General features: G+C 44.6%; 2 protein-coding genes across 4 annotated transcripts in view; both read right to left on the reverse strand.

The window, feature by feature from the left end:
• The window catches only part of twsg1a (twisted gastrulation BMP signaling modulator 1a), a 15,519-nt gene extending 9,792 nt beyond the window's left edge, over window positions 1-5,727 (reverse strand). Inside the window, exons 1-2 of the mRNA XM_031864978.1 lie at window positions 5,586-5,727; window positions 4,532-4,690 (exon numbers count right to left, since the gene is read on the reverse strand). Of these exons, the coding sequence (XP_031720838.1) occupies window positions 4,532-4,657 (126 nt within the window). The 5' untranslated portion in view covers window positions 4,658-4,690; window positions 5,586-5,727. The remainder of the gene's footprint in view (window positions 1-4,531; window positions 4,691-5,585) is intronic.
• Window positions 5,728-7,520: 1,793 nt separating this feature from the next.
• The window catches only part of ankrd12 (ankyrin repeat domain 12), a 28,650-nt gene continuing 13,096 nt past the window's right edge, over window positions 7,521-23,074 (reverse strand). The window contains exons 2-13 of one of the 3 annotated variants that reach the window (XM_031864973.1): window positions 20,669-20,782; window positions 19,190-19,340; window positions 18,091-18,162; window positions 17,555-17,695; window positions 16,555-16,758; window positions 16,175-16,317; window positions 15,562-15,709; window positions 10,920-15,454; window positions 10,498-10,596; window positions 10,258-10,401; window positions 10,054-10,149; window positions 7,521-8,779 (exon numbers count right to left, since the gene is read on the reverse strand). In XM_031864973.1, coding sequence (XP_031720833.1) covers window positions 8,594-8,779; window positions 10,054-10,149; window positions 10,258-10,401; window positions 10,498-10,596; window positions 10,920-15,454; window positions 15,562-15,709; window positions 16,175-16,317; window positions 16,555-16,758; window positions 17,555-17,695; window positions 18,091-18,162; window positions 19,190-19,340; window positions 20,669-20,728 — 5,979 coding nt within the window. In that variant the 5' untranslated portion in view covers window positions 20,729-20,782 and the 3' untranslated portion in view covers window positions 7,521-8,593. Of the gene's footprint in view, window positions 8,780-10,053; window positions 10,150-10,257; window positions 10,402-10,497; window positions 10,597-10,919; window positions 15,455-15,561; window positions 15,710-16,174; window positions 16,318-16,554; window positions 16,759-17,554; window positions 17,696-18,090; window positions 18,163-19,189; window positions 19,341-20,668; window positions 23,069-23,074 lie in introns of those variants that run through there. The other 2 variants (XM_031864975.1, XM_031864976.1) reach the window with 2 other exon arrangements.

Genomic DNA, 23,074 nt, shown 5'->3' on the forward strand with positions numbered 1-23,074 from the left:
TTCTTCCCTTTTGCTTTCTTTTCTATTTTTCTTCTCCCCCTTTATATCTTCGCAGAAGCCATGTCCTACACAGCAACAGTCCCGGCAACGATAAAAGACTCTCCGATGACTCACTGAGTGAGGGATTGCAAAACCACACACAGCTCACTTAATCACCAGCCTCTCAATCTTCAAACCTCTGATCAAGATCTGATCCCGTGAGTAATTATGACTCTCAAAAGGTGGAATTATATATGTCAAAAAAAAAAAGAAGAAAAAAGAAACCGCTGCTAGTGAAAAACCTGCATCTCAAATTTCACAACTCAGGAACATTTGTTAAAAACTATTCATGGGAATAAAAGACTTTATTTTTAAAGTTTAAAGTCAGATACAAGCTCTTACTGTAATGCCGAGTATATACACATATAACAACACAATGTTGTTATATGGTATGGTATATCTTAGGTCACGGTTTCCTGAACACAACGTGTATGAAACTGCTTTTGTGCGACACTTCTTGCATCACTTTCTCTCCCTGTTCCCCTCATACATCTGCCTGACGTACAGCGAACGAGCGAACTCTGGCAGATAGAGCGCAGAAAAATTTTCAGACATACTATAAACTGAAATGTTAAGGACATCAGAACACCCGCAACAATTTTCACCAATAAAAAATAGGTCGGATGTGGAGCAATCACACGGAAATTAGAGAGAAAATAAAGCCAGAAAGAGAGAATTTTTCAAACAAGCGACACGTCGCTTAGCCTGTTGGCTGATGCAGAGCAGGTTAGGACATTTTCATCGGCTATAACTGAAACAATCTGATGTCCGCTTGTATCTATGAAAGGGACGTAGCCTGTTACCAAACCCTAAATGCAAAAAGTGAATTTGGGTATGCGCCGTACTTATTTATCAATATTTTAGTTCATGGCTGGTAGCACCCTAGAGAATATTTCACACAAAGCTAAAGCGTTCCTTTTTTAAAGCCATGAGTCTAAATAGCACAAATGCAGAAAACTATAAAAACTGAAATAAAAGCATAAAAAACAGCCAAAACTTTGAGCCATATAGTATTCTCATCCAAAGGCGGTTAACTTGTAGAACATTTTGTGTGATTTTGTCAAACATTTATCAAGCAAAACATGGCAAACATTCTCTGGTTCCAGCTTCACAACTCTTTGTCTTATATGAAAGTAAATTGAATTGAGTTTTGGGCCGTTGGTTGGACAAAAGAATGTCAGAATGTGAAAGACGTCACCTTGGGTTGTAGAAACTTTGTGACGGACATTTTCATACACCACTACGACATTTAACAGATTAAACAATCGCAAAACTAAGACGAACACCTTCCTCGCTGAACTGGATGAGGTTATCTCAACGACTTTAAGAGCTCCTATGAGGCTTCCCTCGAGCGGGAGCTGCTGTAATCAGTCAAAACTCAGCTGCAGCGAGACAAAAGGGACTCTGGAGAGAAAGTGAACATGTGCTGCCTCGTCCTGCCGAGCGACCGCTGCTGTGTGTTAACTCTGAAATCTGCTGCCCCACCCTGCTGAACAGCCCGGCCTGGACAGAGTCGGCTTGTGAATCTCTGCACCAAACTGTATATTTCCCTCAGCCAGCCTCCCCCAACAGACACACACACACACACACACACACACCTCCTCCTGACCCTGGCCTCCCCTCCCTCCCTCCTCTCAGGTTCTCCCACCCTCAGGGGTTTTGGGGGAATTCAGACAAATGACTTGAGATGGCAGCAGAGCGTAAGAGCGAGCGTCGGACGGCAGATCCCACTAATCAGAAGCAACATGGAGCTTCTAGAGAGGGGCGACAGGCAGGAAGGGTTTCTCCTTCACGGCACACGCACCATCGCTCTCGCCTCTGACAGTTAGCAAGTCGGTGTCGGCGGGGTCGCGGAAGCTACAGAGCTACAATGATTCATCAGGCGAAAATAAGCCACCTGGAAGTAAAGACGAACAAGCAGCAACCACAAATGTTCCGCTGATCACAGGAGGTTTAAATTGTACAGCAGGAGGAGCAGAAGCTGGTGGTTTTGGGTAGCACTAAGTGTGCAGATGGAAATCTGTAAAACGGACCACGAGACACTTTATTTCCTGTGAAGATTGACTTATTTTTAGACTGGAAATTCTTTCTGGTTAAAATCTTTAAATTTGCAGTACAGGCAAGTGGGCAGCAGTGACATGTGAGTGCTGCTGAAAGCAACAATTGATTCATTAGGTGATGGGGGAAATGTGTAATGTGTATTAATAAGGCAAATTTAATCACATTTCTGGTTCCAGCTTTTCAAATGTCAGAATTTGTTTATTTTGATTTTTTTAAATCACTAAAACAAGCTAATCAATGGACTGTGGGGAATTTCAACAGGCACTATTTTAGTGGACGACAATCAATTAAGATTGTATTAGCGGTCAAAATCATCTTTTAAAGCAAGAACTTTTAAGTTTTTAACTTTGTCACTGAGACTCAAGTTGCCTAAAATAAAAAGCAACAGATACTAAAGTTGCGCTATTGTGTTTCTGAAGTTGCATCTTGAATTAATTCATCGATTTTCCATCATTTCATGTTTCTATGGTTGCTGTTGTGCTCAGATGAATATATTTGAAGTTGTTCTGCATATTTTTGTCATGTTGTTAATGGCTGCTTCAAGGCAAGTTTCCCTTGAAGCAGCATAAAATGAAGTAATGGTTATGGTTTACCAACAGCAAATTATTGCCAAATGTCGAAAACACACCAGAGCAGCGGCGAAGTGTGGCCTGCGACAAGCTGCCATGCAATGTCGATGGAAATCTGTGGCGGCTGCTCAGAGAGGCCGTTTTGATAATTAGGTGATGTGCAGCCAAACTAAAAGTTGGCGATACATGAACCTTTAGCAGCAAAGTGCAGCCTGAAAATGCCTGCAGCCACTTTATCACGAGAACCCAACGTGATGCCTTAAAGTTGCTTTTTTTTGTCTGACCAACAGTCCAAACTCCAAAGATATTCAGTGTACAGACGATTTATCAAGAGAGAAAAGCATCAAATCCTCACAGACATGTTGGCATTTTGCTTGATAATGGATTTAAGCTATAAATTGCAGATACATTTTCTTTAGATTGGGAGGTCTTGGTGGCGTCGTGGTAAAAATGCACATCTGAAGCTCCGTTATACGGGGATCATCAACAAATCCTGAAAGGACAAAAAAGTATCCTAAAAAAATATGATAAATTCATTAACCTATTGTTTCAGCTGTAATTAAAAAGACTCAACTTCCTGTGCCATGGATCTGGTCTACCTCAACTACCTGCTCAATAAAAACACAAAGAAAACCCTGTAGTAACTGAGGTCAAACAGGTGAAATGGCCACTGACGTTAAATACAGTACTTTAAAGATGTTAATGGGAGAGGCAGGTCCACTAAACACACAGCAGGTCAAACACACACACGTACACACACACACACAAGAGGACAGAGGACAAGCAGCAGCTGAAATTTAACTAGACAGGAGGCACGAAAACAGGCCGACACTTCTCGCCATGTTTTCCCCCTCACAAATAACAAGAATGCGTGACAGAATTTGTGTAAAGTAGCGGTGTACCAACCCTCTGCCCTACACTGCGCTGCAGACGGGAGGGAAAAAGTGACACAAAGGAAGTGATGCTAGAAAGTCAACAAGAGTCAGAGGAGTTCATGTGAAAATAAAAAAGGAAACCGCACATAAATCAAAGAAGAAGTATGACTTGCAGAAGTTGTACAAGTATAGAGAGCAGGTGTGCATGAAGCTGGACATTGAGATCACATCTCGTCTGCTCGCTCTGGGAAAAACCTTCCCTCCAGACTTCACTCAGCTTATCGAAGGAATGTATTTGAATTCTTCACAACAGATTCCATCTTTGTTCTCCCATCCAGATATCCATCTCCGTCTGGACAGATTGTAACTTAACTTTGGCTACGGCTAGGTATTGTTTTGTATGTGAAGTATTTGCACAAAACTGATGTTACAACAGAGGAGACGTACTTTCTTGTGTAGTTTTGAGTCTGTCCCGCCAGTTTAATGCTCATTTAAATTGTATAAAAAGAGGGTTTTGACTCTTAACTTGAACTCAACTCTGGCTGCAGGCGACATTTAATTTGTGTTCTGATCAAGAAGAAAAAGAACAATCTCTGTTGACACAAAAACAGCTGCGACACTGTTGGATGAAAAGCTTGAATTTGGCTGCACTCATGTCGAAAGTTCCCACTTTAATCTACAGAAAAAAGATCAGCACTCAGATCAGATTATCTGTCTTCAACCACAAAGCTGGTTTGTTTGAGCAGTGATGTAGAGAATAAAAAATTCAAAGTCTGTGTACATTTTTAAAGAAATCATATGGGATCTTTGAAGATGCAAACCATATATTTGCATGTAGTTTAATGTTGGATTTATGTCCTTTTTCATACTTTAAATTTGGATTATAATGAATGGAGTTCTGTTTGTTGCTGTTAAACGGCTGTTAAGAATCCAACGCTCTCAGTGAAAGTGTGTTTACAGAGAGTGAAAACCTTGACGTCCCTTTACCTGGATGAGACACTTGCTGACGTCGCTCGCACAGAGGGCTTTGTTGCAGCCGGAGGTCAGAGACAGTCCCGATAGGAGGAAGAGGAGAGCGGCGGCGGCGGGGAGGATCAGCTGACCAGGCCTCATCCTGACAGCTCACCAGCACGGCACTGGAAACACCTACATCAACACGAGACACAGGACAGGACCTCAGGGACCAGCACAATAAACAAAAGAACATCACGGACATTCCACAGGAGGAAAAAGTGAAAAGCTGCAGTTGGTGCATAATAGATAAGCAGACATGAAAAATGACAAAAGGGGTGCATGATGTTAAAACTACACTTCTGAGATTTTTTTTTTAGCCCAATACAGATCTCAAAAGGTAAATCTGTCTCTTCTTTTAATCCATCAACTCCTGAGCCGATTTTAAACAACAATACTGAATAGTGTTTTTATACCTCACACACTGTGATGTGTGACATCTTAATTTCAATGCTAAAAAGGGCAACAAAGTGCAGCCAAAAAATACCTATATATATATACACACACATACATATATATATACAGTATATATATATATATATATATATATATATATATATATATATATATATATATATAAATATCGAAATCACGGCTTTGTGATGCATTAGAAGCACACATGACATGTAAACATCACATTTCTGCGGGGCCTGCGTCCCATTTCATTCAAAGGCAGAACTCACTCGCGTTACTGTGGGATAACAACACACACATCTGGCAACATCAGCTTCCTTTCACCTATTTTTTCCAAAGTGCAGCGCGTGAACACGCCGTCTCAACCCTCTGCTTTTAAACACCTTCGCCACTTTGCTTACACATCGTTCCACTTGACGTGACGGAGAGAAAACATGTGAGAAACATTAGTCCCCTCAGTCACCAACGCGTTTCTTCACCTTTTTTTTGGGGGGGGGGGGGGGGGGAGCTCACATCGCCAACACCGAAACTTTGTTTCACTCACGCGCAGCCACGAGAGAGAGTCGAGCGCAGGAGAACAGCGACATAATAAAGAGAGAAGGAGTTTCAAACTCACCACAACGCCGTTAACGAGTCCGAGACTATTCTTTTTTCGGAGGGAGAGTGGCTGTTTTCTCTTTGAACTTCTCCAGGATGGTGTTGCCTCTGCCGCCGCTCAAGTGTCCACTGTGTCCAGAGGGCGTCAGTCTCTCCGCAGCAGAAAGCGACAGGCAGTCGGGCGCCTTAAAGGCACACACTCCATTTTCAATCCAACGTCTGAGGAGGAGAGCGCCGGGCCTCAGGTCACACACACGCAAACACCGGGGTCTCTGCAGTGTAACGGACATGCATGAGCCGACTCACCGCACCATGATACATTTACATGTGCGCCACTGTGGAGTTGTGTGCGCCAATGTATTGTGCGTAAAAACGTCTCCGTTTATCTCCTTTTGGCCCCAAACTCTGGTCATTGCCCGCCTGCTTAGGTGGGCTCTGTTTCAGCCTCTTTTACATAAGCAGTTCTTTCCCAAGCCACCCCCCACCCCATTAAACAGTCCCTTTGTCTCCTGTCTTATCAGCGGCCTTGTGAGTGAGCTCATTAGGTGAGAAAAGGGCGATTCGGAAGCTGTGAAGTGGTGTGAAGTGGTGCTGAGGCGCGTCCTCCCCCCCCCTTGAGCTCATTTGTAGCGGACTATGCCGCGGGAGAAACTTTCTCGCTGATGGTTCATTTCACTCCACAGGTGTTAACACGGGCTGTCCTTCATCAACACAACACAACGGGCCCCACGTCCTGCAGGAAGATCAGCGAGGAATCCAGGAAGAGACATCCGATTCAGGAGTAACTTATTTCGGCAAAGTAAATGTAAGCCAAAGCAAAAAAAAAAAGTTGTAATCTTTAAACACGGTAAAGATTATTCTTGTACCTTATAAAATTAGTTTTTGAGTTTGAATCATGAAGTTATGTTGGTGTTGTTCCAGGTGGAGGTTATACTTTTTAAAATACACTCAGTGGCCAGTTAATGACATCAGTGCAATAAATCATCAATACACGGTTTATAATGGAGTTAATTCAAACTTCGTTGTCGTTCTTGCTTGCTTCGTCTTATTTTAGGGGAAATTCTCATTAAGTCTAGCCTTGTTGATGCAAACGGGAGTAAAACAAGATAAACATGTTTCGTCTGAGTGAGGTGATGGTGCTTCTCTCCTTGAGGCCAATGAACTACAAAGCAGGTGTTTTATACTTGAAACGTTGCATTAGCCCCTGCAGTTGATTATCTAAATGCAATGAATACCCAACAACGTGCAGTACATAGTATACGTTTGTGTACTAAGCAATTTTTGTCTCATAAGGTGAAAGAAGTTTCAAGTTATTTTACTTCAGTAAAAGTAACGATAAAGTTGTATAACACTCAATACACGTTAAAAATCTGCATTGAAAATATTTTACTTAAGAGTACAGACGTTTGTAAGCAGCAAAATGTGCTTAAAGTATCAAATGTAAAAGTACACAATGCAAAGCTTCAGCGGTGAGATTTTTTATCATTTAGAACTGATGCAATAATATGTAAGCAGCTGTTTAATAATGTTAAAGTCACCGACTATGAATGACAGATAACTTGATATTTAAGGAGGTCGACTACAATCTGATCAGTATTTGTCACAGCAAGCTCAATGAACTGACTGCATGATCCGTGTTGTGTGCAGCGCCATCTGCTGGCTGAGGAGAACACCGCTGCAAGAGAAGAACTAAAGATGGATTTGAAATGTTAAAATAATTTCTTGTTGGGCGGCCAGGTATGATTATCTTAATCAACAATTCATCTTTTAATTGAAAAACCCTAAATCCTGAATTCTGAGAAACTGAAACCAGTTCTGCATTGTAGCACGATAAACAACTAAAACACTTATAACCAATAATAAAAACTGTTCATCGACTTACTGACTCATCTATTAATTGTTTCAGCTACAATTTCTTGTGCAACCTTAACATGAATGACACCAAAACAAACACTTAATTTCACAACAAATAAAATTTATTCAATTATATATTACAAATATGTACATGTCATGTAACAAGTAAATATTAAAATAGACATTTTTTAGAACTATCGTTCAAAAAGGCATTATGTTGAAAAAATAGGTTTTGTTGTGATCTCACATTGAAACTGTAAAAGTATGTTTTTTTTCCCCTTGGAAGCCACAACAGACTTTAATGTGCTCGAGACACAATGGACAACACATGAGGAGTGAGGCCGCAGAGAGGGACAGAACACAATGGCGCAAAAGAAGAAGAAAAAAAAAATAAAAAGCTGGAGCACGTCAGTAAACCTCACAATTAAGTACACAGTACAGCTTTTTGGGGAAAAAAGTACAAACAACGCAACGCATGCACAGCATTTAATTGCCAAAGTCAAAAAACACCAGCTGTGGCGTGGAACTCCAGGTGAGGAAGGAAGAAACGGTAAAAACAAAAAACACAACAGAAGCAAACACATGCTTAAGATTTTAAGCCAACAACAACAAGAACATCACGGACGAAGAGGACGCTTGATATAAAAACCAACTTTGGTCCATTAAAACATGAGACAGAACAAGTTTACAATCAAAATATCTATTATTTTTTGTTTTTACAAGTTTAAAACAATAATTACATGGCTATTTACAAATGCACAATTGTTTTATGTATAAAATAAGTTAAAAAATTAAGAGCACAGTCTGTACACAATGTATGAACACTCACTTTGAAAACAATTGAACTCTCAGTTGTGTGTCGATGAGGAGCAGGTGGTTGTCGTCCACACTGCCGTCCCGCCCCAGCTTTTGGTCTCTGCTCCCTGGGCTTCACCTGTGGCCTGGACCCCTCGTTCTCCACGAGGAACAGTCGGCCTTCCTTCCCCGTCCTCGTGGTGGGCGCGCCGGTCTGGACTGTAAGTTTGCTGGAGTCAAATCATCACTTTTTTTTTTTTTTACTACCGCCACATTCTAAGTGCTTCACATTTTCATTTCCTTTTCTTCGAATGTGCGGGCTGCCTCTCGTGTCCGTGATGCGGCGGACGCCGTGGCGAAGCACGTCTGTCCAAGAGCTCATATCGGGGTGAGGTCGAAGTCGTCGTTGACCTCCACCAGTGGGATGTAGAACTCTGGAATCTCGAAGATGCTGGTGGACTTGTAGGTGGCCAGGTCCAGCTCCTGCAGCTTGAGCTGCCACTCCAGACGCTGCACGGCGTTCAGGGCCGCCGCCTCGTGCTGCTGCCTCATCAGAAGACACGTCTGTGGAGGGAAAATGTACATTTATTATTTTATCCAACCAGATGTTCCTTGTTGCGATTGAGAACGTCTATATTTTTTGCGACAAACGCAAACATTTACAAAAGCAACCAAAGCTAGCAGGCATAAGGAGAGCACAATGTTTTGTCACAATCCTCCATCCTGCTGTTGGACTCAAAGATGCTGCAGTATAAAATTCCCTGTTAGCGTTTCCTGTTGAGCAACAGTGGAGAGATGGTAACAAAAAGAAGGGAATTTCACATGGAAAAGGCTGCATTAACCTCATACATTTTTAAATATATTTTTGCACATAAAAGACTGTACATGTTGTTCCCCATCACTTACTTTAAAAGGGATATCTCAATCGCCAGTATGAACAGGAGGAATGAGTACATCTAGTAAAACCTCTGTACTACGGTTCTACAGGTTTTTCAAAGAGAGCATCACATTCAGGTTACAACTGTAATGTGATAAAATCAAAGAAACACAGCAGGATAACCCGATAAACTTTGGCATCCAGAGTGTTTACAGTTTAAGAAGGGAGGGAATCAAACTGAACTCTTTCAGGAGATCAGTTTATGGGCAAAGAAAAACATCGACCGCACAATTGTTTGTTCAGGTTTTCAGCTATAGACTGCCGCCAGCCCCGACTTCAAACTTTATCCATTATTTTGGGGGTTTCCTGATGTCGAGTTCATTCGCTGAGGAGTCTGGCCTTCTTGCCAGGATTCCTCTCCGATTGAAGGATGATTCCTTTCATCAGTAACACCAAGCTGATTACCGATAGAATCATTAATTTGTTCTGTAATGAAACGTTTTTTTTTGCTCAGTTCACAGAAAGGCAGCACCTCTTCATGGCTGTGTGACACATTCATCCATTTAACAGACCATTAAACGTTCACGTAAACAGCTCGACATGAATAAGAACCGAGGTGCAAGGCCAGCTACATTTATCTGTGCAAGTAAATGCAGGACCAGTGGCCGGCTAGAAGTATGATGTGTACTTATACTGCATTACATTATTTCTTGGATCCTCTTTTAGATTAAATCTAGAGATGAGGAAGCAGCCTCAGGAAAAATCAAACCGGGTGTTTTTGAGGGCTAAAAAGCAAAAATAAACTGCAACTTTGACGAGGAAAAAAACAAGAGAAACATCTATAACCATTTTTGGTATTAATTAATAAACATCAAAGATCACTCCTTACTCTGTGGCGAGTCTTAGGAATTGTTAAATGGAGGTGGGCAGTGAAGACAGACAACAGTCACAGCGATCTCACCTTCAGTTTGTCAAACTTGTCATCGACATCTTGTAACCAGGACATGAACTGCCTGGCGTTGAATCGGTCTCTGACTGACGTTTTGCCGTCGTCATTCTGTGAACCAAACGCACAACAACTTATCAAACATGCAGTATTTCTGCTTACTATCATCAAGTACAGGCTGAAAACAAAACACGGGACTGGTGATCTGATGACTCTCACCTGGACGTCTTGAGGCATGTTGTACACTTCAGCATCCAATAAAACTGTACAGGCACTGAACGGCAGCGTCTGATTGGCTAGTGTTCTTGCTGCCCGGTAATGGACGCGTAAGACTTCCTGTTCATTTGAAACAATCAGTTTTTCCTGAAGAGAGAAAAATAAGTCAAATGAATACAATAAATCCAATATTACATGCGGTATTAAAAATGTATAGCATGTAACTCGAGCTCCACTACGAACCCTTTCAATGCTGTGTTGTAGTCGTAGCTTCATGCGGACCACCTCTTGTTGTTTGAACATCTCTTTCAGCTGCTCAGGTAATGATGGAGGCGGAGTTATCTGTTCAAACACAGAGGGAAATAATACATATAGAATCCTTCAAGTTCTGGTCTGTTTTGTGTTCAGTCCAGGTTTTTACAATCAAACAAAGAAATTCTTTGTGTTTATTTATCTAAAAAGAGCTTATGATGAGGTAGGAACAATCTAAATAGACGCATCTTGTGCGGTAACATTACGAAGGGGAAAGTTACTGACCACGTCTCACTTTTGACCGGGGCTAAAATACACCGAATAGGACGGGAAAATAACACTCTATAATAAAAATAGCTGTTAGTTGTGGCCCAATCTACCCATGATGTGAAAAGGAATGAAGAGGAACTCACTGTTGGTATGCAGATCTTGCTGAGCGGGTTTCCATCTAAGAGGTAGGAGCCGTTGAATGTCACATATTCATCATAATACTGAGGTGGCTGTGGGATTACGCTGCACAAGACTTTGCGCTTCTCCTCGATCTTCTTCCGGATGTGCAGGAACTCGTAGTACGGGTTGGCCCTCTCGGTCTGGTAGGGCTGAATCTCCTCCAGCTTTACGGAGTCCACGATGGCAGCCAGAGACTGCTGGCCTCGCTCCTTGTCCTGCTGAGTCACGGAGTACGGCTGGGAGCCCGACGCTCTAGGCATCTTCCTCTTGCGCGGGTGGGAAACGTGGACGTCCGCATCCTCGTCTGCAGAGCGAACCTTGACCCGAGCCCCGGAAGAATCTGAATCCCGGTCTCCAGATTGTGGAGAGCAGCTCCCTGAGGCGCTGCAGGTGCTGCTGCTGCTGCTGCTGCTGCTGCTACCGCTGCTACCACTGCTACCGCTGCTACCGCTGCTGCTACCGCTGCTGCTGTTGCTGTTGCTGTCGGTCTGAATTGCCGATTGGACGGTGCTCTGACTTTGCTCTTCTCCAGCTAAAGACGACTCTGGTTGCTCGTCGGCAGGCGTCACCTCCATCGGCTCCGAGCTGGTGTCTGCTGTAGATTCAGAAGAGCCCTCTGTGGCCGTGCTGTACTCAGCCGATGGACACTCCGTTATAACAGAAACGGCAGCGCTGCTGTCCATCTCTGAGCTCTGTGGGACGTCGGTCATCTCTTCGGCCTTGTGTTCAGGGCTCACACTATCGCATGACATCGGAGGTGTACCGTCCTTTTTCTCCGTCTCCACATCGAGACATGGAGCAGCAGCAGCGTCACCATGAAGTCTTGAGCTATTGCAGTCCGGGTCATTTACATCCGTATCCTCTTGGAAACATTTAGACTCGGCGATTGTTTGGCTGAAGCCGGGCAAAGTCTCCCCCGCTGTGGAGCTGGGAATGTGCGAACTGGTGGAGGGCACAGGACTTCCCCCGCCCTCGGTTCTGAAGCTCTCCGTTTCCATACTCTCTTCGTCTGCTCCATCAGCACTCTCGAGAGGTTCATCTTTAAGGTCGGAAACACGTGTGGTACCCGATTCCGTTTGCTGCACGCTCTCCACACCACAGACGGTGAGCGGTTCCCTCTGCTGGAGGGTTTTTGCGTTTGTGAGCTCCGACGGCTCTGCAGACAGACAAGCTGTAGGCGTCGATGGTCGATCCGACTCCGTGTTACTACACTCTGCCTGGGAATTCTCTGTCGGACACTGGATGTCCTGCTCGACAGGAGGGTCAGAGGAGGGAAGAGTTTTCTGTTCTGTTGACTCCGTTTGAGAGATGCTGCACTCTGGAAGTGTCAGGCTTTTACTCGGAGGATCTTTGTTTAACATTTGTGCTGTTAAAAGTACAGGAGGGCTGCCTTCTCTCTCTATCGCTGGATCAGAAACTGAATTCATACATTGTTGTTGACTGTTGAGGCTCTCTTCTGTGTCTGCCGAGGCCTCCCTTGTTCCCAGCTCTTCGGCAGGCTGGCTGGGTTTCGGCTGGTTTTCAACAGGTTTACCTTCAGCCGATGAGTTGGCATCCTCGTCCAGAATAGCCCTGAGGTACGGAGATTCGTGTCGGCTGGGCAGCGGTGTCCGATTACTCTGCGGCACATCTGGAAGACTGTTGCAATCTTTATCGTGGACCGACGGCGATCTGGTGGCTTGAATTACGAGGGAAGACTGGAGAAACGCAGGCTGAGAGTCTGAGGTTTCCAGGTTCATGTCGGAGTCGTATTCGACGTGTCTGGGTGTTAATGTCGTCGCCTGGCACGAATCCTCCGAGCTGGCGACAGAAACCAAGGACACCGACCTGGACATGAAGCCGCCGCGCTCACTCTCTGGTCGGGGTGATCTGGTCAGACAGTTTTCCACGGCCGACATGACCTTTGCGCTGATGGAAGGCAGACTCTTCCCATCGAGCGACATCGTTCTGGGGCTGGCACTGTCCTTCAGGGATTTATCCCGGCTTTGGACATCAGAGGCTTCAGAGCTTTTTGAGCGCATGAGCTCCTTACTCAGGCACGGTTCGGTCTTTGTTCGGTCTTTAGGCTTGGACTTCCCTGGATCTGCCAGAGGCCGCTGTTTCAGCCTTTCCCGCTCTTTTTGTTTGATTTTCTCCAGGTGTTTGCGATGCCACTGCTCGATCTCCTGGTCCTTCAGGCTGAGCATGCGCTCAAAGCTGGTCTGCATCAAGTCATCGTTCACAAGCCTTTTCTCTTTGGGCTTGGCGTCTCGTGTTGCTGGCGAGGCTTTTGACTTGGCCTTGTCTGCATCCGTCTCGTTGGCTTTGGGCTTGCTGACTTTGGCCTGCTGGGAGCGGTCTTTGTGCCGCTCCTTGTCCTTGTGTTTATCCGAGTCTCTGTCCCGGTCTCTACGGTCGCGGTCCTTCTCTGGTGTTCTCCCAACTTCCTCCTTGGATTTTGCAGATAAGGACTTGCCGCTCTCGGACAGATAGCTCTTCTTCTCTTCCAACAGTAACTTCAGATTGGAGCTTGAGGAAAGAGTCCCATCTTTTATTTTGTCTCTCTTTTTCCGGTCACAGTCCTTTTCTTTTGAACGATCAGATTTACCGTGATCCGCGGTCTTCTCGAGAGGTTTTCCTTTCCTATCGGAGTTGGTGCGTTCCTTTTCTCTGTGATCCCCGACGCTATATTCTCTGTCCTGCCTCTCCCTATCAGACCGCTTGTCGAACTTATCTTTATTTTTCCTGCTGTCCTCATGCTTTTTGGTTGTGGATATAGATTTCAGTTTCTCATTCTCTTTGTAGTTTTTATCTCCAGGCGAGTGGGAAGAAATGGTTCCTGTTCTTTCTTTTTCCTTCCAACGATCCACCGAGTTCTGTACTTCAGCTTTGTCAGCGTGCTCCGTTTTAACCTTTTTTTCCTTGTCAGGGTGCCTTTTCTCCAGTTTCTCGGAATCCTTCTCTTTTCCTGGGAGCCTCTTGTCAGTTTTATCGCGTGAGGCTTTTTCAGACAGCTCCAGCTGTTCTTGATCAGCTGTGATCCCACTTATGGGTTTCTCTTCCGTCTCCTCTTTCATGCTGTTGCTCTGCAGCGAATCGTCAGGAATCCGCCCTGAGCCGAGGCCGTCCGCTCTCTCGTCACGCTCACTCGGCTTTGAATCCTTCACCTTCTCCTCCTTACCAACAGCCTCCTTCCGCTCTTTTTTCACCGCCTTGTCTTTTTCCACCGCCTTGTCTTTTTCTCGCTCCTCTCTCGGCCTCTTCTCCTTGCCGCTCGGGTGTTTCTCCTTCGTGTTTCTCTCATCTTTGACAGGAGATGACTCAGAGGTCTTCTGAAGTGAACTATTGTCTTCACCTTCCTTCTTCACTGGCAGATGTTCATCCGTCTCATCGCTTTTGAAAAAATTCTCTTTCCAGAACTCTCGGTCAAACTCCAAATTCCTGTGGCCTTCTTTCCTGGCCTCCTTCTGCCGGTGGCGGCTGCGTTCTGCCTCGTATTCCCTCCTGTGTTTGTCTTTCTCCTTATGTTTGAGCTTATGCTTCTTCACCACTTTGCCGTCTAAGTCGGTCTTCCGTAAGGCACCTTCAGAGCTGTCTACGCTGTTTCCTACGCTACCGTCTTTGTCGGGACTCAAATGGCCATCGTCCCCGTCTCCGCTGGAGTCTTTCTGCTGATGCTTGCTCTTTTCCTTGTGCTTACACCCCTTGGTGCTGGAGCCCTCAGTGCAGTAGTCTGCCTCTGCGTAGTGGTTGTATTTGACAGCGTCCACCGGACATGAGCCGTCATTGATAGAAATGCACATCTTCGTATTTTCCTGTTTGAGTGGCGTTTGTTTATCCGTCAGGCTGTGGTTCAGTTTTGGAGATTTTATGGACGATAAATGGAAGAGGTGGACGGATGAGTCATCTTTAGGACTGAAAGACATCTTGAACGAGTCTTCTTCCCGTCCCTTCTCCGTGCTCTCGGACACGGTTGCGAGAGAGAGGACCAACGTTTTGCTGTTCTCTTTCCCGTCCTCTTGGTTTTCCTTGTTCTTATTCTGGCTTTTGCTCTTCTTCTTGACTTTGCCCTTGTCTTTTTGCTCCGCATTCTCCTTTTTAGGCCTTGTGTCTGCCTTGAGGCTCTCTGAGCTCTGAGAGCAAGTGGGGGAACTCCTTTTCTCTGGAAGGCTCTCCATTTCGTCGCTGGAGGTATCCGAGCTGCAGTGGACACGAGAAGCCTTCTGCTTTTTGGACTTTGAGGTGGAATCCCCTTTTCCAGCCTGCTTTCCTGCCACATGATTCCTATCTTTTTCCTCCTTCTCACGCTGCCGGAGTTCCCTCCGGAGAACGTGTCTGTCGTTCAGGGCTTTACTGACATCCTCCTCCTCTTCCTCGTCCTTGAACTCGTACTCGTCCAGCCCCGGAACAGACGATGACGCTTTCGTGGCCGGTTTGCCTTCAGAGTCCTTTTCAGTATCGGAGTCTTCCAAGTTGTCATCTACACTGGATGGATTGATGGACAGCGGGTCTTCAGACTCTGCAGAGAAGAGAAGATAAACTTTAAAACGATACAAATGAAAGTCAATCAAGAACAAGTGACTTTAAACGGAAGGTCAGCTAAACTCTAGAGCATTCTCTGCCTACCTGAAGAGGTGTCATCTTGGTCCGACAGTGGCACCTCTCCCTTTAATAGCTGCTCCAGCTCCTGAGAGTCCGACACATCCACGGGCCGCTCGCCGCGCTTGTTGGCCTGGAAGGCGTTACCGCCGTGGCGTAGCAGCAGTTTCACAATCTGTACAAAACACAACAATAACGGAGATTGAGAAGGTTGTAGACAAAACATACGAAACAGAGACGGTTGGAAGAAAAAAAGAGCGAAAAACAACAAATGTTAAAGACTTAAAAATTGTGAAAACTGATTCTTAATACAGTGTGATCCTCATTGTTTCTAAACACTATTTAAGATCAATGATTGGCAAAGTTTTGTAATGTTATGCAGTTTATAAGTATGTTAGAAGACCAACAACTATGACAGGAAAACACACTGGATGTTTGAACTGGACAACAGCTCAAGATATTTATTATTTCCAAGCATTAACTGTTTTGACTAACAGTCTACATAACTGTCAAAATATATGGGCACATTATATCTATGTCCAGTCTGTAAGAAAAGACCGTCATCAGATTTTTTAAACGTGTAATTTCAGCTTCAGTTCTACGTTTCTGCGGCAGGACAAACTTCCTGTGAAGCTCTTACATCTTTATGGCCGCTGCTAGAGGCATCGTGGAGTGGCGTGTCGTCATCCAGACCCTGCGTGTTCACTTCTGCACCGGCTGCTATTAAGACCTTGGCCACGTCGTAGTAACCGAGATTACAGGCTTCATGAAGAGGAGTCCAACCTGGCGAGCACAGAAAAAAAAAGAAGCAACAATCAATCAAAATGAAGAATTCAAACGACACAGAAAATGTGCACAGAATGTATTGAGATGCACACTGATTCGTTTTTATTATCCCATTAGAGATGTCACCTTTGAATAGGCAGCTGTTAATTAAGCCGCTGTCAGCTTCATGCCATAAAAAGCTACCGTACAGACACGATGAAAGCTGTTGAACCATCACCTCAAGGGGCATCGTACCTGCAAAGTCTTTGACGTTGACGTCGGCTCCCAGGCTAATGAGCTCTTTAACTTGCTTGGCGTCTCCCCTGATGGCGGCCATGTGAAGGGGAGTCTCCCCTCTCTCGTTCCTCTTGTTGACCTTGTCCTTCTGTCGAGACGAGGCACTGCTGGGGACTTTCTTCTGCACAGGGGTCGTTTGTGAGGGGTGACTGGGAGTAGAGTCTGCAGGCCAGAGAGAGAGAAAAGTACTTAATTGATGCGTGGCGCAAAAGCCTGGCACAGGTGGAAATAACTGCCTGCATTCAGCTAGGCTAGCTCTATCCAAAAGATAAAACAAATAGTTCCTCTCAGTGGAAAACTGCACTTTAAACTGCAACTCATTCAATAAAAGAATGTTAGAAATAACCGCATCGTTTCCTCATATTGTGCAGCCCTCACTTTAAACACTGGGGTTTTTGTTCCATTTAAACAAACATTTACAAACTTTTTCAATCAGTGAGCTTTAGAGGTGCTGGAAGGTGGATTTTGTTACCTTCTGTCTTCTGGTCTTCATGCAAAGCTAAGTGGCTGCTGGCCCCAGATTCATATTGAACAGACAAACATGAGCGTGGCATCAAGCTTCTCATCTAACTCATAGCATGAGCATATTTCCCAAAATGTCAAACTGGTCCTTTAATAATCATTTGAGTAACAACAATGACACTAGAATCCTGTGCTTACTTGTGTCTTTGTGTGTATTTTCTGCAGGTCAGTACTTGTTTTACTCGTCTTACAACTACTCAGATCCTGTTATTTGCGGAAAGATTATTTCAACTTCTCTGGTTACATATTTGATGGCAATAGCACAACATCACTGGCAAATGATACAGAACAGCTTTCTTTCCAGTTGAGCAGCTCCGTCAAACATGACGCATTGCCTTATTCCCAACCAAGCAACGTTGAAATATTAGAATCCAACAGTAAATACACGGAGGCATCTTGAAGATGGTGGTTGAGGTGAGAGGGCGGGTGCACTAACCTGGACTGTTGGCAGTCATCTGCATCAGGAGAGCCATCTGTTTACGCTCCGACAGAGGATACCCAAACAAAAGGTTGGGAGCCTGAGACTTCTTGCCCCCAGACTCCTTTTTCACCTTCTTCTTCTCTGGTCCATCTTTATCTGCAACACAACCAAGAAAGATGTTAGGGAACCGTCCAAAAAACAGAACGAAAAAAAACAAACATCCAGCAGCAATTTCATCGTCGCAGTGACACCGTTTTCCTCTTTTCCTTGTATCTGTTGAGAATGCAGAGAAACAGATGACAAGCATGGAGGTTTGAAAACGAAGACGGCATTCTCTTAAGCCAGCCAAGTGCCCGCCCGCCCTCCCCCACCCCCGTCTCCGTCGGTCGTTACTAAACACAGACATGCATGAGCTGTAACGGGGGGCAAATGCAGGGCGAAAACACACACACACGTGCATGTGTGTGTGCGTGTGTTTACAGCAGCATAGTGGCGCTAAGTGGGTGACTTGTGGAGGACACGAGGGCTGAGGATCGGGCTGCAGCGTTTACCTGCGTATATCCTGCAGGGAGGCACTAATCTCTCTCCCCAGGTCTCACTCGACTGGCCTGGGTCTGAGTCATCTACAGTGCAAAGCAGAGAGGATGGTGAGGGGAGAGAGGAGGGAGGGGAGCGCAAGGGGGAGGTGGAAGGGTGGGAAAGCACTGCTCTCTCTCTCTCTCTCTCTCTCTCTCTCTCTCTCTCTCTCTCTCTCATAGGCAGGCACAAAGACTCCACGCACAGATTATGAGTCATGGCAACACAGCAGAGAAGATCCTACGTGGTCAGTGGATTCATTACTTTTCCTGCTCAACACAGGACCGGAGAGGAACATTCTGCTGGACGCCCTCCACGCTAGTTTAGCTTTAAAACCTGTGCAACATAAACTAAACCTCGGTGATTTCAAAATTGAGGGTTGTCGTCTGGTAGGTTGACACAGGACCACACAATGAAATGCTCTACAGAGCAGATGAAGGCAAATTCAGAGGACCTTAAACTGTCTGTATAACAAATTACTGGACCTCATTTGTAATTATGGCTGAATGAGACACCTACTTTTAGTTCTCTGACGTAAACATACAGTTAAAACTTCTAAATGACAGAAGCAGAGTAGTGTATTTACACAAGTAAGAGAGGTAAGTGAATAGTGCATTTTTCTGGGGACTATTTTCAGCGGTGGGTTCATTTACATGTGGTGCCCTTGGAATTTACAGCACCACGATGGTGTACGTGGGATTGAGTCGACATACACCACCCAGTGCAACAGCATGGCTCATTGGTTCATTTGTTTTGGGCAAGAATGGAGGTTCATTGCACAGAGGAATAAAGATATACAAGGCTTTTTACTACAGACAACGGGACAATGGAAACTTTTTTTCTCAAGTCTTATAATACATGTTTTTTTATATCTTATTATTCAACAAAACAGGCCACAACTTCATCAACGCAGTCTTTAGATTTTGATCCTGATGCAAAACAAGTAGAAACCTATTGACCTACAGACGGTCTCTAAAGAAAACGTTCACCAACAGGCCATCGGGGGGCAGTGTGAGGACATGGCAGCCAGCCAGCAGCGTGGCTGTTGAGAGGAGGAGCAGCGACAGCTCTTACCGGTGTCTGAGTCTCGCTCCTCGGTCCTGAGCGGACTGGCAGTGAAGGAGAGCTTGCGCTTCATGGAAGACTTGGCTTTCCCTTCTTTCCCCAGCAATTCACTCCGGTCCAGCTTCGGAGTTTTGGTGAAAGGGGACAACTTGTCTTTGCTCTGTGAGAGGTGAGGAGGAAAAAGAATAAACAAAAATCAGGCCATTTCAAAACACAGCAAAAGGTGTGGCCACATTCGTGACTCGAGTGTGTGTGTGTGTGTGTGTGTGTGTGTGTGTGTGTGTGTGTGTGTGTGTGTGTGTGTGTGTGTGTAAACAAAACAGTTGTGACAGTAGATAAACAAAGGAGGTCCCATTTAAAAAGCTTTGTTAACTAGCTTAACAACAAAAGGGTTGAGCTCATTGTGCAGGTAGTCTTTCAGATGGACTAAAGCTTCCTAAAACATGACACTAATATAACAAAGTGTAGACGATCATATTACAGGCTCGGTGTTTCTGCAAGATACTGTTTAGGTCCTGCAGGCAGCAGGTTTGCCTGCATGACTCAGTAAAAAATTCTTATTCCCAAGGCAGGGTCTCTGCCAAGTGAAGAGAAACAGATCAGGAGTGACAAGGTTGTTTTTTGTTTACAAATACAAAAGAGAAAGAAGTCTATTCTAATGGTACTAAGCTTGTTGAAGTGTGCCAGTCAAACTCCCATAGTAGTGTTCAATAATAGTAATAATAGACTTATTACATTAATGGCGTCTTCCTTATATTTTGCATGTGTATAGAGAGAGGCTATCCGGATTCTGAAAGTACGGTAGGGTTAAAAGAAAAGTAGGAACATGCTCCAGTTGCTGACAGCGCCCACTGCATCAGGCCCAAACATTACACCAACAATATATCTGTATTATCACAATCTCTTACAATTCTAGTTACCGGGTTCTTGCACTCTGATTTGCAGACAAAGCTTTTTCAGTTCACTTTGGTGCAGTAAAATACATTTCTGGCAGGAGGAAAAATGTCTGCAGTGTGGTGCTTCTTTGATCTCAGTGAAGCAATGTGCCAGCTGTGCAAAGCTGAAGTGTCTGGCAGTGTTGAAAGTAGAGGAGGGTTAAGATGAGAAAAATGAAAAAATTAAAGCAGACGTAAATGGTCTCTGTCATTTATGAAGAAAGAGAGAAATAAGTAGGTTTTGGTACAGCAAGTTGTGAGATAGGATATTGTGCACTGCACACCTGCGCGACTATATACAGAGAATGACGTAGCTCGGAGGTTAGATGCTATGTTACATATGATAAATAACAAAACTCAAATACAAGCCAGGGGTGAAGATGACTTGAGATCCAGAACAGCTTCTAAATGAACCATGTTTTGTCAACTACTGTTTTCAAAGTCAAGAACTCCGAACCTCCAAGGAAGACAAAGTGAAAACACAAAGAAGAATGTGGATCGCTCCTCGCTCAAGTGTTGCTTTTAGTGCTTTTCTGTGTCTGTGCTCACATACCTTCTTCCCCGCCTGTTTATCCACCATGGCTCCATCTCTGTCGCTCCCAGGTTTGGCCATGGTGCGGCACCTGACTAGCTGCGACAGCTACAGCACAGTAGGATCATCATGCACCTGGACGCAGAAAACAGCAGCAATGAGAAGGATTGTTGGATGTCTGGGTGGACGACCGGCCCGAGTGTTTCTTTGGACTTGGTGTGAACAGGCTGTGGCAAGAACAGGAGGCGTGTTTAAATACAGTTCCGATTAGATTTTCCTCAGAGACAAACGTCAAGAGCCAAGAAGAGAAGAATCAGTTAAACCCAGAGAGGAGAGGAGCAGCACTGCTGCAAAGTGCAACTCCGCTGTGATTCAGGATGTGCGTTGAGTGGAACAGTAATCAGGGATTTCTAATGAAATTTCCATTTCACTTCTTAAGTCAGACCCTAAAAAATAAATTTAAAAAAAACAGGTAGGAAACAACTAGAGAAAGCACCATGAATCATGGGTTTAGGGACTCTTAAGCTTCTGAGAGGAGGACGTCCCCCCTGCATGTTGCTGTAACTGGAGAAAGTTTAACACTCAGTTGAACACGAAGCCGACAATGGCACATCAGTTATCTCATCACATGATGATCCACTTTTGAGTGACAACATCCCCTTTCTCGTGTACTTTCAATTCTCTCTCTCTCTCTCTCTCTCTCTCTCTCTCTCTCTCTCTCTCTCTACAACATATGGATCGTTATTCAAAGGACGGTAGATTAACGTTGATTAAATGAATGTTTTTTCTTTACTCTCTTGATACTTTGCGTCGCGGAAACCCGTCTGCTTATCTGAGGCTGGTGCTACATGCACATTAAAACCATGATGGGGAAAACCTACGCGCACAGGGAAAGCACCTGTGGTTGTCAAGCCGCCCTCGTCACACAATGCCCCCAAAGTGAACCTCTGCCGATCCTCAACCAGATCTGCCCCACCACGACGAGGGCCTCACATGCCTTATCCCAAAACAGCCCTTTGTGATGGAAAAGGCTAAATAATTGGCTACAAGCCAGTAAATAGCTACGTTGTTTGTTTACTATTTTATAGTCGTGTAATACATATAAAAGAAAAATAAAGTTTGGTGTTGATAATCATTCCCTTACAGTGATCATTGACACACGAGTCACTGTTAAGTTGTGTGAATGAATGAATGAGACAGCCCTGTTTACTCAATATGCATCCTGTCACAACTTTACTACGATCTATAAAAGCACATGCATAATTGTTTTGGTTCGCTTTTTAAGTATTGCAGTTATTCACACAGCGAACAGGAGTTCTACTGGTGGTGACCCACACTCGACATCGTACTGGAGACCTAACCAAACGATGGGTGAGTACTCGGATAGTACTAGCCAGCTTTGTACTACTTTTGTCCTTTTAAAATACAAGTTTTATATTGCGTTATTTACTTGAACCGTCATACAATATAGCCAACAGCAAGAAGATTTTCAGCTCCCTGGTGATCTTCCTCTAGCCAGAAAGAAAACTGCATTCGGTGCATCTCTAGTTATTTTGTGGGACTATGATAAATATCCAATGAATCATCAAGCTTTTAATATTAAAAATGTATAAATACTACCACCATTAACATGGTTAAATCTTTAGACAGCGGGGCACATGTCACTCTCAAACTATCACGAATAAGAAGACTACACTTCTCAAGAGGAATCCAACATTTTATTCTTCAAATACCTCTGACTTCTGCTGATGCGAGGTAAGAGCACAGTGTCGACGGGTATCGTTTTCCGACCCACCGCTGCAATGCTCAGCTGAGGCCAGCGAGAGGTCCATCATTAGTCAGCAGTTAGCCAGTATGCAGCAGCATCGTCATTCAGGCAGCTGAATGGGAGAATGGCGCGGCCCACAGTGAACACGTTGGTGTAAAGAGGAGAGTGTGAGGGGGGTATTAAAGCGGTCTGGACAGCCCAGGACCAGAGCAGAAAACAAAACGCTGACAGGACTCCAGTCTGACCCAGAGACGAGGAGGGTGTGATTATAATTACAGAGGGATTTGGGCCCTCGCCAGTGTGGCGTTCTCATTCACTGCCATTTCACGAGCAGCTTAGGGCTGAATAAACCACTGCAGGCTCTGCCGTTAACCTTGGGCTGTTTCAAGTTTAGATCAAACACTGCCTTGATGACTACTAGGCTCACAGAGACGAAGGCTGAGATTAGTTTTAAGGGTGTCAATAATTAACCGTTTAACCGACAATAAGAATTTAGACAGAATATTTTTAACCCTCTTCTTTTAATCCCAAGGTGACAAGCAAGACACAGGAACTTGGGTCTCGAGGAGTTGTAGCAATTATTCACCAGGAAATAGCCTTAACCGTACATACACACACACACACACACACACACACACACACACACACACACACACACA

The sequence above is a fragment of the Anarrhichthys ocellatus genome, unplaced genomic scaffold (genome assembly GCF_004355925.1).
Source record: "Anarrhichthys ocellatus isolate YVR2014 unplaced genomic scaffold, GSC_Weel_1.0 scaffold32, whole genome shotgun sequence".
In the NCBI taxonomy this organism is placed as follows: domain Eukaryota; kingdom Metazoa; phylum Chordata; class Actinopteri; order Perciformes; family Anarhichadidae; genus Anarrhichthys; species Anarrhichthys ocellatus.